The sequence below is a fragment of the Chiloscyllium plagiosum genome, unplaced genomic scaffold (assembly GCF_037043375.1).
Source record: "Chiloscyllium plagiosum isolate Xiang-an unplaced genomic scaffold, Cpla_swu_hap1 HiC_scaffold_13, whole genome shotgun sequence".
Classification (NCBI taxonomy): Eukaryota; Metazoa; Chordata; class Chondrichthyes; order Orectolobiformes; family Hemiscylliidae; genus Chiloscyllium; species Chiloscyllium plagiosum.
Window position 1 is genome coordinate 83,373,503 of NW_028270151.1, and position 13,045 is coordinate 83,386,547.

At 47.8% G+C, this 13,045-nt stretch overlaps 1 protein-coding gene across 3 annotated transcripts in view; it reads right to left on the minus strand.

The window, feature by feature from the left end:
* Nucleotides 1-13,045, minus strand: part of dzip1l (DAZ interacting zinc finger protein 1-like) — a 208,655-nt gene that overhangs the window by 92,874 nt on the left and 102,736 nt on the right. For all 3 annotated transcript variants that reach the window (XM_087993855.1, XM_087993854.1, XM_087993852.1), the window contains 4 exons: nucleotides 10,878-10,916; nucleotides 10,259-10,392; nucleotides 7,364-7,550; nucleotides 1,462-1,636 (listed from right to left, as the gene is read on the minus strand). In XM_087993855.1, the coding sequence (XP_087849981.1) occupies nucleotides 1,462-1,636; nucleotides 7,364-7,550; nucleotides 10,259-10,392; nucleotides 10,878-10,916 (535 nt within the window). The remainder of the gene's footprint in view (nucleotides 1-1,461; nucleotides 1,637-7,363; nucleotides 7,551-10,258; nucleotides 10,393-10,877; nucleotides 10,917-13,045) is intronic.

Sequence of the window (13,045 nt, forward strand, 5' to 3'; positions counted from 1 at the left end):
GGCCATACTAAATTGCCCGTAGTGTTAGGTAAGGGGTAAATGTAGGGGTATGGGTGGGTTTCGCTTCAGCGGGTCGGTGTGGACTTGTTGGGCCGAAGGGCCTGTTTCCACACTGTAATCTAATCTAATCTAATCTAATCTAATCAAAAAGGGAGTGCAAACGCCCACACCCAGTATATACATGGTCCACGGACTCCACAGCACCACAGAACAAGCAGTTGGGCTGAGAGTCCGTGAACCACCGCAATCTGTGGTTGCAGGGGACTGCTGCGTGCAGCATTCTCCACCCCTTTTAGAGGTTTAATGTGATTTCCCCCTCCTAATGATTCTGTCTCTCCTCATACATCAGTCACACCATCCCAGGAGACAATCCATGGGGCTGTATCTCAGTGCTGCCTCACAGCGCCAGAGACCCGAGTTCAATTCCAGCTTTGGACAACTGTCTGCGTGGAGTTTGCACATTCTCCCCGTGTCTGTGCGGGTTTCCTCCGGGTGCTCCGGTTTCCTCCCAACATTCCAAAGATGCGTGGTTAGGTGGGTTGGCCGTGCTTAATTGCCTATAGTGTTCAGGGATGTGTAGGTTAGGGGCATTAGTCAGGGATAAATGTAGAGTTATAGGGTAGAGGAATAGGTCTGGGTAGGATACTCTTTGGAGGGTCAGTGTGGACTTGTTGGGCTGAAGGGCCTGTTTCCAAACTGCAGGGATTCTATGCTCTCTATCTGACGTGGCCACCTGGATAACGTTGGATCCTGCGACACGGTGTTCAGATACCTCACCAAGAGCAGCTGGCGACAAAAGCCAAGCGCTCCACTCACATTTATACACTGAATATTCAACAGGTTGGTTCCCAACAGTAACGGGCCTGCAACCATCTAGATAAAGTTGGTACCCGCCAGTGACTGCCCTTGTTACTTCCACAAATACTGCCCCGCGATCTTTACGTCCACCCGAGAGTGTGGCTAAAAAGATCCACCTCTGTGGCTGAGGCACGCCCTCAGCACTGCAGAGTCAGCCTTCAACACATGCGTCAATGGATTGGGGTTTGAACCCGTTGCTGCCAAATTCTTGACCAAGCAGGGAGTCAAAGGGACCCCAAAACATCGACTCGGCTGTCTCTCCTCAGATTCTGCCAGACCTCCCACTCAGTTCCCGCAGCGGTCGGTTTTTGAGGTCAAGGGGTTCGCTGGGAACGTGGAGTTGAAGCCACAATCTCCGTAATGAAGGGTGGGCCGGGTTCAAGGAGCCGAATGGCCTACCCCTCTTTCCAACCTGCACATCCACAAGTTGCTGCAGAGGGTGGACACAATCCCACTGAGTGGCGGGGGGGGGGGGGGGGGGTGGTCGCTGTTTCGAACCGAACATTATGTGGAAAACGCGCTGAGGAATGAGCCCCGACCTGCGCACTCACTCAAACAACACAAGCCACCCCTGTGTGACGCAGCCTGGCAGGAGAATTGTACCTGGCACTGGGTGCTGCAGAGCGGATCGGACTGGCAGCCCGATGCCGCGGAGCTGGTTTGGGGACCTCGGTCTGGGAGAGCTTGGGATCGACCACGCGGGATGGCTTCAACGTCACGGCTTGCCGGCCCTTGCTTTTGGTGGCGGTTTTCTGTGCCGGCCCGGTCTGTCTCCGTACTGCAACACAGGGAGCAGAGTGATTAAAGCACAGGAGCGGGTCACTTCAACTTCAGATGGCTAGCTTCAGGTCGGTTTGTATCTCATCCCATCTCTCGCCATCCCAAAACCTCTCCTAGCAAAAGTCAACTGATCTCAGTCCCACATGACCTCCAGCCTCCAGCTTTAAGAGGCAGCAAGTTCCAGAGGCCATTTGGCCCATCGTGCCTACATCAGCTTGTTATATGAGCTGCATCACCTCGTGCCAATCTCCTGCCTTCTCCTCATATTATTTCTAACGAAATCATCATCCAATTAATCCACTGAACTCCTCCATTGAATCTGCTTCCAGTCCACTCCCAGGCAGCACCGAATTGAAACATTCAAACATTTTAATTCCCCTTTCTTAAGTTGAACTGCCGCTTGTAGACATCACCTCTTGTAGATTTAGTGCCACTGAGAAAACAGAGGAAATAGTTTCTCACTTTCTCAAATTGCTCCTTCAATGATGTTAAACACCCCAGTCAGATAGAGGCATCACATCCCATTCAGCCTTCCAATCACCCCATTGTCTGCTACACTCAAGGGAATATAAATGTAACCTCTGCCAGCTGCCCTCATAGTTTAACCTTTTTAGTCCCAGTAACATTTTGATCAGTATATTTTTCAAACTTTTAGAGATAAGTCCAAATCCCACCTTCCTCATGTCTGCAATGAGACTAGCCACAGGGTAAACTCATCTAGCTACCCTCTGAACTCTGCACTCACCTTTCATAGCCCTTTGGCCCAAACTGGTCCACGCTGACCAAAATACCCATCCACACTAACCCCATTTCCCTGCACTGGGCACACATCCTTCCACACCTTTCCTATTCATGCATTTGTCCAAATGCCTTTTAAATGTTGTTAATGTACCCGCCTCAACCACTTCTGCTGGCAGCTCATTCCATTTGTGTACCACCCTCTGTGTAAAAAACGTTGCCTCTCAGGTTCCCTTTTATTCTTTCCCCTCTAACCTTAAACTGATGCCCTCTAGTCCTTGATGCCCCAGCCCTGGGGAAAAGACTGAGAGCATTCACCCTACCCATGCCTCTCATGATCTTAAACACTTGTATAAGATCACCACTCAGTCTCCTACCCTCTAAAGAAAAAGTCCTAGCATGTTCGACCTCTCCCTATAAGTCAGACCATTGAGTTCTGGCAACATCCTTGTCAATTTCTTCTGCACTCTTTCCAGTTTAATAACGTCCCTCCTATAGCAAGGTGACCAAAACTGAACACAATACTCTAAGTCCAGCCTCATTCTTTTAGGAATAAAAGAATGACTAGGGTAGGAATAGGTCCAGTCAAGGATAGTAGGGGGAAGTTGCGTGTGGAGGCGGAAGAGATTGGGGAGACACTGAATGAATACTTTTCTTCAGTATTCACTCAGGAACAGGGCATTGTTGTCGATGAGAATACTGAGGCACAAATAAGTAGAATGGATGGCTTTGAGGTATGTAGAGAAGAGGTGTTGGAAATCCTGGAAAAGGTGAAAATAGATAAGTCCCCTGGGCCTGATGGCATTTATCCTAGGATTCTCTGGGAAGCAAGGGAGGAGATTGCAGAGCCATTGGCCTTGATTTTTATGTCCTCTTTGTCTACAGGAGTAGTCCCAGAAGACTGGAGGATAGCAAATGTGGTTCCCTTGTTCAAAAAGGGGAGTAGGGATAGCCCTAGTAACTATAGGCCGGTGAGTCTCACTTCTGTTGTGGGCAAAGTCTTAGAGAGAATTGTAAGGGATAGGATTTATGCACATCTAGATAGGAATAATGTGATCAAGGATAGTCAGCATGGTTTTGTGAAGGGCAAGTCGTGCCTCACAAACCTTATTGAATTCTTTGAAAAGGTGACGAAGGAGGTTGATGAGGGGAAAGCGGTAGATGTGGTATATATGGATTTTAGTAAGGCGTTCGATAAGGTTCCCCATGGTAGGCTACTGCAGAAAATACGGAGATATGGCATTGAGGGTGAGTTGGAGGTTTGGATTAGGAATTGGCTGGATGGAAGAAGACAGAGGGTAGTAGTTGATGGCAAAGTTTCTTCATGGAGTGCCGTCACTAGCGGTGTTCCGCAAGGATCTGTTTTGGGACCATTGCTGTTTGTCATTTTTATAAATGACCTGGAAGAGGGGTTAGAAGGTTGGGTGAGCAAGTTTGCGGATGACACGAAAGTCGGAGGAGTTGTTGACAGTGAGGAAGCATGTGGCAGGTTACAGCAGGATATAGAGAAGCTGCAGAGCTGGGCAGAAAGGTGGCAGATGGAATTCAATGTAGCTAAGTGTGAGGTGATTCACTTTGGGAAGAATAACAAAAAGATGGGGTACTGGGCTAATGGTCGGATACTTGGTAGTGTGGATGAGCAGAGGGATCTTGGTGTCTATGTACACAGATCTCTGAAAGTTGCCACCCAGGTAAATAGTGCGGTGAGGAAGGCATATGGCGTACTGGCTTTTATTGGTAGAGGAATTGAGTTCCGGAGTCCTGAGGTCATGATGCAGTTGTATAAGACTCTGGTACGGCCGCATCTGGAATATTGTGTGCAGTTTTGGTCGCCATACTATAGGAAGGATGTGGAGGCATTGGAACGGGTGCAGAGGAGGTTTACCAGGATGTTGCCTGGTATGAAAGGAAAATCGTATGAGGAAAGACTGAGGCACTTGGGGCTGTTTTCACTAGAGAAAAGAAGGTTTAGGGGTGACTTGATTGAGGTGTACAAGATGATTAGGGGGTTAGATAGGGTCGACAGTATGAACCTTTTCCCGCGTATTGAGTCGGGTATTACAAGGGGGCATAGCTTTAAATTAAGGGGGGGTAGATATAGGACTGATGTTAGGGGTAGGTTCTTCACTCAGCGAGTCGTTAGTTCATGGAATGCCCTGCCAGTAACAGTGGTGGACTCTCCCTCTTTATGGGCATTTAAGAGGGCATTGGATAGGTATATGGAGGATAGTGGGTTAGTGTAGTTTAGGTGGGCTTGGATCGGCGCAACATCGAGGGCCCAAGGGCCTGTACTGCGCTGTATTCTTCTATGTTCTATGTTCTATGTTCTATCAACGTCCTGTACAACTGCAACATAACTTCCCAACTTCGATACTCAGTGCCCTGACTGATGAAGGTCAGTGTCCCAAAAGCCACCTTCACTGCCCTGTCTGCCTGTGACTCCACTTTCAGAGAACCATGCACCTGGACTCCAAGGTCCCGCTGTTCCAATGCATCCCTTAAGGCCCTACCATTCACCATGAAATTCCGACCTTGGTTTGACTCTCCAAAATGCAAGACCTCACAGTTATCTCTATTAAACTCCATTTTCCGTTTCTCGGTCCACCTCCCCCGTTGATCCATGTTTTGCTGCAATTTCTGACAACCTTCCTCACTGTCCACAATACCGCGTATTTTAATGTCTTGTACATTCTCATCCAAATAGTTGATATGGATGACTATCATGTCTATCCAGAGAGTGGAAAGGTACCGGGACTAGTCAGGAAAGTGGAACTGGGGCCACAATTGGATCATCCACACTCTGATTGAGTGGCAGAGTGGAGAGGCTGAACGGCCTACCCTTCTTTCTAACTCACACATAACGTCACAGAGGCCAAAGTGATGCCAGCTGACGGGTGCTCACCATTTGGATTGACAGTTTGTTTAAGGTTTTATCGGATCATAGAAAATGCTTGAGGGGTCAAGTGGTCTCCTCCTGCTCCTAATCCATTGATACCATGGATCCATGAGCTTCTGTGTGAAGAGACACATCCTGATATCTAACCCATACCTCCGTTTGAGTAGCTTACACCTGAGTCTTCATTTGTTGGCATCTAACATGAGTGATCCGCCCATGCCAACACTGTCTAGTTTCTTTATCTTTTCACCACATCCGGGTGAAATTGCCCACTTTGGCAGGAACAGTTAAAAAAAAAGCACATTATCAAATGGTTAGGGCAAACCACATCGCTGTGGGTCTACAGTCACATGTAGTCCAGAGTGGCTAAGGATGGTGTGGCTCAGTGGTTAGCACCGCTGCCTCACGGCGCCAGGGACCAGCCAGTCTCGGGTGACTGTCTGTGTGGAGTTTGCACATTCTCCCTGTATGTGCGTGCGTTTCCTCCAGGTGCTCTAGTTTCCTCCCACAGTCACAAAGATGTGTAGGTCAGGTGAATTGGCCGTGCTAAATTGCCCACAGTGTTCCAGGATGTGTAGCTTAGGTGCATTAGTCAGGGGTAAATGTAAAGTATTAGGTAGGGGAATGGGTCTGGGTGGGTTACTCTTCAGAGGGTCGATATGAACTTGTTGGGCCAAAGGGTCTGCTTCCACACAGGAGGGATTCTATGACAGCAGACTTCCTCCCCAGAAGAACACTGTTGAGTCAGATAGGCTTTCCTGACAGTCAGTCATGGTTGTCATGGTCACTGTTACAGAGATTAACTTTCAATTCCAGATTTAATTCATTAAATTTAAGGCTTCGCTGACTGCTGTGGTAGGATTTGAACCTGTGTCCCCACAGCATTAGACTGGGTTTTTGGACTACTCGCCCAGTGATATTGGCGCCACACCAACATTTCCCCCGACTGTTTAAACAGCAGCAGCAGCCAGGCAAAAACCAGAAGGATTTCTGCTGTTCACTCTTGGACGTTCACTCGCTCACCCAGAAGCAACCTGTTCAAGACTGAGGGCTCTGACATCTGGGGGCCAGCGGGGGGGAGCTCCGAGAGAGGCGGGAAGGCTGCATGGACGGGTTGGGCCGAAGGGTCAGATTCCGTGCTGTACATCTCCGTAGAGGCTCTCTTGCATCCCCTAGTGGTGATTCCATAAAGGGGCAAGCCCCTTGCCTGAGATTTCAGGTTGGGAATGGGATTTGAGTATGAACCCCACCAGAAACGGGGTCTTCATGCGAACTAGCAGGGAATCGTTTTTAGATTACATTACAGTATGGAAACAGGCCCTTCGGCCCAACAAGTCCACACCGACCCGCCGAAGCGCAACCCACCCATGCCCCTACATTTACCCCTTACCTAACACTACGGGCAATTTAGCATGGCCAATTCACCTGACCTGCACATCTTTGGGCTGTGGGAGGAAACCGAAGCACCCGGAGGAAACCCACGCAGACACGGGGAGAACGTGCAAACTCCACACAGTCAGTCGCCTGAGGCGGGAATTGAACCCGGGTCTCTGGCGCTGTGAAGCAGCAGTGCTAACCACTGTGCCACCGTGCCGCCCACGGTTATTGTGAGGAATAAAAGGATGAGCCAGGCAGAATGTCATTGTAATGTAACTCGGATGGGAGCAACTTCCCAGGCAGGAACGGAGGAGAATTTGAGGGGCTGGAGGATGCTGCGAAGCTGGCGGCTAAGTGCTGCCTCACAGAACCAGGGACATGGGTTCAATTCCACTCGAGGGTGACTGATGGTGTTGAGTTTTCTCATCCTCCCTGTGTCTGCAGGAGTTTCCTCCCACAGTCCAAAGATATGCAGGTTAGGCGGATTGGCCATGTTCAATTACCCATTTGGCCAGCGATGTGCAAGGTAAGTGGATTAGCCATGGGAAACCTGGGCTTAGGTATAGGGTAGGGGGTTTGGGATGATTTTTGGAGGGTCAGTGTGGACTCGATGGGCCAAATGTCCTGCTCCCACACTGTAAGGATTCTATGAGATGGCTGGGGAGTGGTTCACGAGTAAAAGGGCCGTTCCTATGTACAGTGTGTCACCGTTACCTGATCGGGGTGGAGGGGAGCTGTAGCCCTCGCTGCGCTGCTTCTCTCTGACCTTCTCCACCACGACCTTTGCAAACCGCTTCCGAAGGCTAGCAAACTCGCCGAAGTGCCTGGCCTTGCTCTCATGCTGTTTGCCCACAGTCACACTCAAGCTCTTTAGTGTCTGGGCAGGAATTCCCTTCAAGCCCTGCAACAGAAGTACCAGTTAAACTGGGCTGCTCGATCCGCTGAGAGGGAGGGCTGGCCAGGTGACCCCTTACCTTACACCATTTGGCTCTTGGGGCCTACTAAGACCACAGCTCATTTGGTTAAGTCACCTGAAGAAGGGTTTTTTGCCTGAAACGTCGATCTTCCTGCTCCTCGGATGCTACCCAACCTGTTGTGCTTTTCCAGCACCACACTCTCAACTCTGACCTCCAGCACCTGTAGTCTTCGCTTTCTCTACAGTCCTCGTTTTGTTACATGAAGGATATTATTAAACTGGAGAGGCTTCAGAAGGGATTTACCAGGATGTTGCCGGGAATGGAGGGTTTGCGTTATAAGGACAGCCGGGTAGGCTGGGGCTTTTTTCACAGGAGCGTAGGAGGCTGAGGGGTGACCTTGTAGAGATTTATAAAATCATGAGGGGTATAGATAAGGGGAATTGCAGGAGTCTTTTCCCTAATGTGGGAGATTTCAAGACTAGGGGCCACATCTGTAAGGTGAGAGGAGGAAGATTTTAAAGAGACATGAGAGGCAATATTTTTACACAGAGAGTGACTCGTGGGTGAGATGAACTTCCAAAGGAAGTGATGGATGTGGGCACAATTATAACATTTAAGAGACATTTAGATAAGTACATGAATAAGAAATGTTTAGATAAATATGGGCCAAGCGCAACTAGGTGGGTGTAGTTTAGTTTGGAACATGGTTGACATGGACTGGTTGGACCGAATGGTATGTTTCCATGCTGTATGACTCTATGACTCTCCCCTGAATTCCTATGGGTTAAGGCCTACTTCATGAAAAGAGCTCTTCATCTCAGGAATGAGTTGAGTGAACCTTTTCTGAACTGCTTCTAACTCAATTATGTCATATTTCAAATCAGGAGACCAAAATTGTGCATTTGATAAGGTTCTCCATGGAAGGCTCATTCATAAAGTCAGGAGGTATGGAATACAGGGAGATTTGGCTGTCTGGATTCAGAATTGGCTGGCTGACAGAAGGCAGAGAGTGGTTGTAGATGGAAAGTATTCTGCCTGGAGGTCAGTGGTGAGTGGTATCCCGCAGGGCTCTGTTCTTTGTAGTTTTTATAAATGACTTGGATGAAGAGGTTGAGGGGTGGGTTAGTAAATTTGCCAATGACACAAAGGTTGGAGGTGCCGTTGATGTATCGAGGGCTATTGCAGGCAGCAGCGCGACACAGACAGGATGCAGAGCTGGGCTGAGAAATATCAGATGGAGTTCAACCTGGATAAATGTGAAGTGATGCATTTTGGAAGGTCGAACTTGAATGCTGAATATAGGATTAAAGACAGGATTCTTGGCAGTGTGGAGGAACAGAGGGATCTTGGTGTTCAAGTGCACAGCTCCCTCAAAGTTACCACCCAAGTGGATAGGGTTGTTAAAAAAGCATATGGTGTTTTGGCTTTCATTAAGAGGGGGATTGGGTTTAAGAGCCACGAGGTTTTGCTGCAGCTCTATAAGTCCCTGGGGAGACCATACTTGGAATACTGAGTCCAGTTCTGGTCGCCCTATTATAGGAAAGATACAGAGGCTTTGGAGAGGGTGCAAAGAATGCTTAACAGGATACTGCCTGGACTGCAGGGTTTGTCTTACGATGAGAGGTTGACTAAGCTCAGACTTTTCTCTTGGAGTGAAGGACGAAGAGAGGTGACCTGACCGAAGTATACAAGGTAAAGAGAGGTATGGATGGAGTCAATAGCCAAAGACTTTTCCCTAGGGCAGGATTGACTGGCACAAGGGGTCATAGTTTTAAGATATTAGGAGGAAGGTATAGAGGAGATGTCAGAGGTAGGTTCTTTACGCAGAGAGTTGTGAATGCATGGAATGCGTTGCCAGTGGTGGTGATGGAAGCAGAGTCATTAGGATTATTTAAGCAATTGCTGGGCATGCACATGGACAGCAGTGAATTGAGGGGTGCATAAGTTAGGTTATTTTTAGATTAGGAATAATCCTCGGCACAACATCATGGGCCGAAGGATCTGTTCTGTGCTGTACTTTTCTATGTTCTATATTCTATATTCCTCATGTTAGTATGCACATACAATCTACACATGTCACATACAGAGTGCCCATTCAACACTCAACCTCCACTAGCTCAGAGGGTAAGGGCAGCTTGGGAAGACATCTAATGTCAAATTCCCCTCCGATCCACATCCCACATCAGTCCGATGGGGTAAGCTGTAACACATCAAGTGCAAGGAGAAAGTCTGCCATTACTTTCAGAGGGGCATTAAAGATGGGTATTAAACATTGGCTTTGCCAGTGATGCTCACATTCTGAGAAGTTGCTGTGATCTCTTCTTGGTCGTAATGACGATTGGAGGGCATCAGCATCATGAAACCCTTTAAGAAGGAAATGTAGGGGAGGAAAACAAAATAAGGTGTACCCCATGGACTGTCCTTAGCAGCCTGATCCGGCAAAGTCCACCTAACTGAGAAGATTCTTATGCCAAGTGATAAAAGGCACTGAGGATGCTCACCACAGCCTTCCTGGCTTGGGAGTAACTCATATTCCCTAGCTTCCAAACGAAGAGTCAAGTTCAAGGATCATTAGGTGAAAATGAACCTGGATTAATGGGAACAGTGCGAGTCTTCAGCAATTTACCCACTGACATTTGCAGTCTGTATCCCAGGCTCAGTATTCACCAACCACCCCCATTCTCACACATACCTTTTTCAAACCCATGCTCTCCAGTTTCTCCTCCAAAGTCTCTTCCAGAATGGGGCGGAATTGTTTGATGAACTTTGGATTCTGTCTCAGGGTGTTCAGCAGCTGCTGCTTCCTGTCTAAGGAACTCTCCAGGTCTGCGGGATAATTATACACAAAATACAGTCTGAGAGATACACAGGGGCAGGAAGTATTCTGTTCAGTTAATCGAATTCCAGATAATCGAATACAGGATAACATAGCTAGCCAAACATTGTGATATTGTTCAGATAATCCAAAATTCGGTTACTTAAATGCCGGATGATCAAGGTTCCTCTGTACTAGCTATCAGAGCGCTGCTCCTTCATCAGATAGCTACCTGACGAAGGATCAGTGCTCTGAAAGCTAGTACTTCCAAATAAACCTGTTGGACTCTCACCTGGCGTTGTGTGATTTTTATCGTGGTGGAGAGTGTTAGCTGTCTAATCCACCATGAGGGGCATCACAGTCAAGCAACAATCCTGTCTATCATGAGTGTGAGAGAACAGCCTGAAAACCGCACCACTGATAAGGGTAGACTCTCAGGCTTTCATTCCTGGGCTTTAATTGTCTGACTTTCGAATAAGGTTTACTCAGAACTTACCATCATCTTCCTCAGATTCCAAATCTTGGCTCTCAGAAGCTGGAAAACAAATGACCATTTTATACAAGTTGTTTCCTTGTAGGTTATTCTCTGTTCCGAATGCAAAATAAACGAGAGTTCTCCATTCATAGAATCCCTACAGTGTGGAAGCTGGCCATTTGGCCCATCAAAAATCCACACTGACCCTCCGAAAGGTATCCCACCCAGACCCACCCTACACTACCCCTGTGATTCTGCATTCCCATGGCTAACCCACCTTGTCTGCACATCCCTTGACACTACGAGCAATTAGCATGGCCAATCCACCTAACTTGCACGTCCTTGGACAGTGGAACCCTGGAGGAAACCCACACAGAAACAGGGAAAATGTGCTAACTTCACATTGATAATCTCCCAAGGGTGAATGCCAGGTCCCTGGCACTGCGAGGCAGCAGTGCTAACCAGTGAGCCACCATGCAACCCAATGTTTGTTGGTATAGCCCTGTTTATTTTTAACACATGAACTGACTACTCAGAACTCGAGGCACAACAATGAAAAAGAGACCAAGCAACTGGCGATCAGGTTCGGTGCCCACAGGCATGGCAGACTCAGCCCCCTTTCATTGTGACCCCATGAGGGGTGTCTGACCACATCTCAACTCCAGTACCGAGACCACCTCCCCCTGTAATGTCTGTAACATCGTCCATCTCCTCCCCAGCCTCTGATCCACTGTGACTGAAACCATCGTCCCCCTCCCCCCCGTCCCGGTGTCAGGGAGGCACAAGCAGGTGACCTATTGAAAATGATGTGAAACCAGGGCTCTGTCCTCCCTCTCAGCTGAAGTGGTACACTCACAGAACCACAACATAAACTTGGTCAAAGCTTTCCATCTTGTACTAATCAGAATAAATGCCACAATGCCAAATTTCAAATGGTCACAATAATTTATACCATAACACTATGCTCTACACGATTCTTCTCCGAATCAAATCCCATATTACCAAGTGATACCAGGTACTGATTAATCGTCAGGGGAGATCTCTAGCCAATGCAGTATATCTCCATCAATCAGACCATGAAAATAAATTTTAAAAAAGAATAATTTCACAGAATCACAGAATGACCCACTGTTTGCGTCCAAGCTCTGTGCAAGAACAACTCACCTGTACCTGCACCCATGCCTTTTCATAGAGTCATAGAATCATACAGCATGGAAACAGACCCTTTGGTCCAACCAGTCCACGTGGACCATAATCCCAAACAAAACTCGTCCCACCTGTCTGCACTTGGTCCACATCCTTCCAAACATTTCTTATTCATGTACTTGTCCAAAAGTCTTTTCAATGCTGTAACTGTACCTGCATCCACCACTTCCTCTGGAAGTTCATTCAAAGTGCAAACCACTCTCTGTGTAAAAGAATTGCCCCTCATGTCTTTTCTAAATCTTTCTCTTCTCACCTGAAATCCCCCCCCCCCCTCCAATTGAAAATATCTTGGCCATTTACCTTATCTATGCCCCTCATGATTTTATAAACCTCAATAAGGTCATCCCTCAACCTCCTATGCTCCAGTGAAAACGTCCTAGCCTATCCAGCATCTCCCTATAACTCAAACCCTCCATTTTTCCCTGGAGCCCTGCTAATCTTTTCTCTTCAGATCATGATCAGATTCCATTATGAAAGCCAGCATAAAAGCTGCCCCTACCTCACTCTCATGCAGCGCGTTCCAAAACCTCACCACTCGCTGGATGGAAAAGGTTTCCCTCGTGTTGCCTTTGATTCCTATGCCAATCACCTTGAATCCTCATGTTCTCGATCATTCCAGCAATGAGAACAATTTCCCCCTGCTTAGTCCAGTTTGTGAAATATTGCTGTGCACAGTTTGGCAGTCACCTTTCCTATTTCGGTAAATAGGGTTACACTGACGGGGGCTGGTGTTGACAGCACATGCGTAAGGCGCCACATAAATGCAAGCCGTTTTTTTCCTTCCACTGCCTTTGTTGATTTCAGGACATGAATATTCTCACCTCAACCATTGTCAACCCTTCAGAAAGCTGAACTCTGTGGTCTGTACCTGAACTAACACCCAAACCCACTGTTGCTTATCCATGCTACTCCTGAGCTCTTTACTTATCACAGGACCCTTAAAGGAGCAACTGAACTGGTGAATCACATCCCACATTAACCAA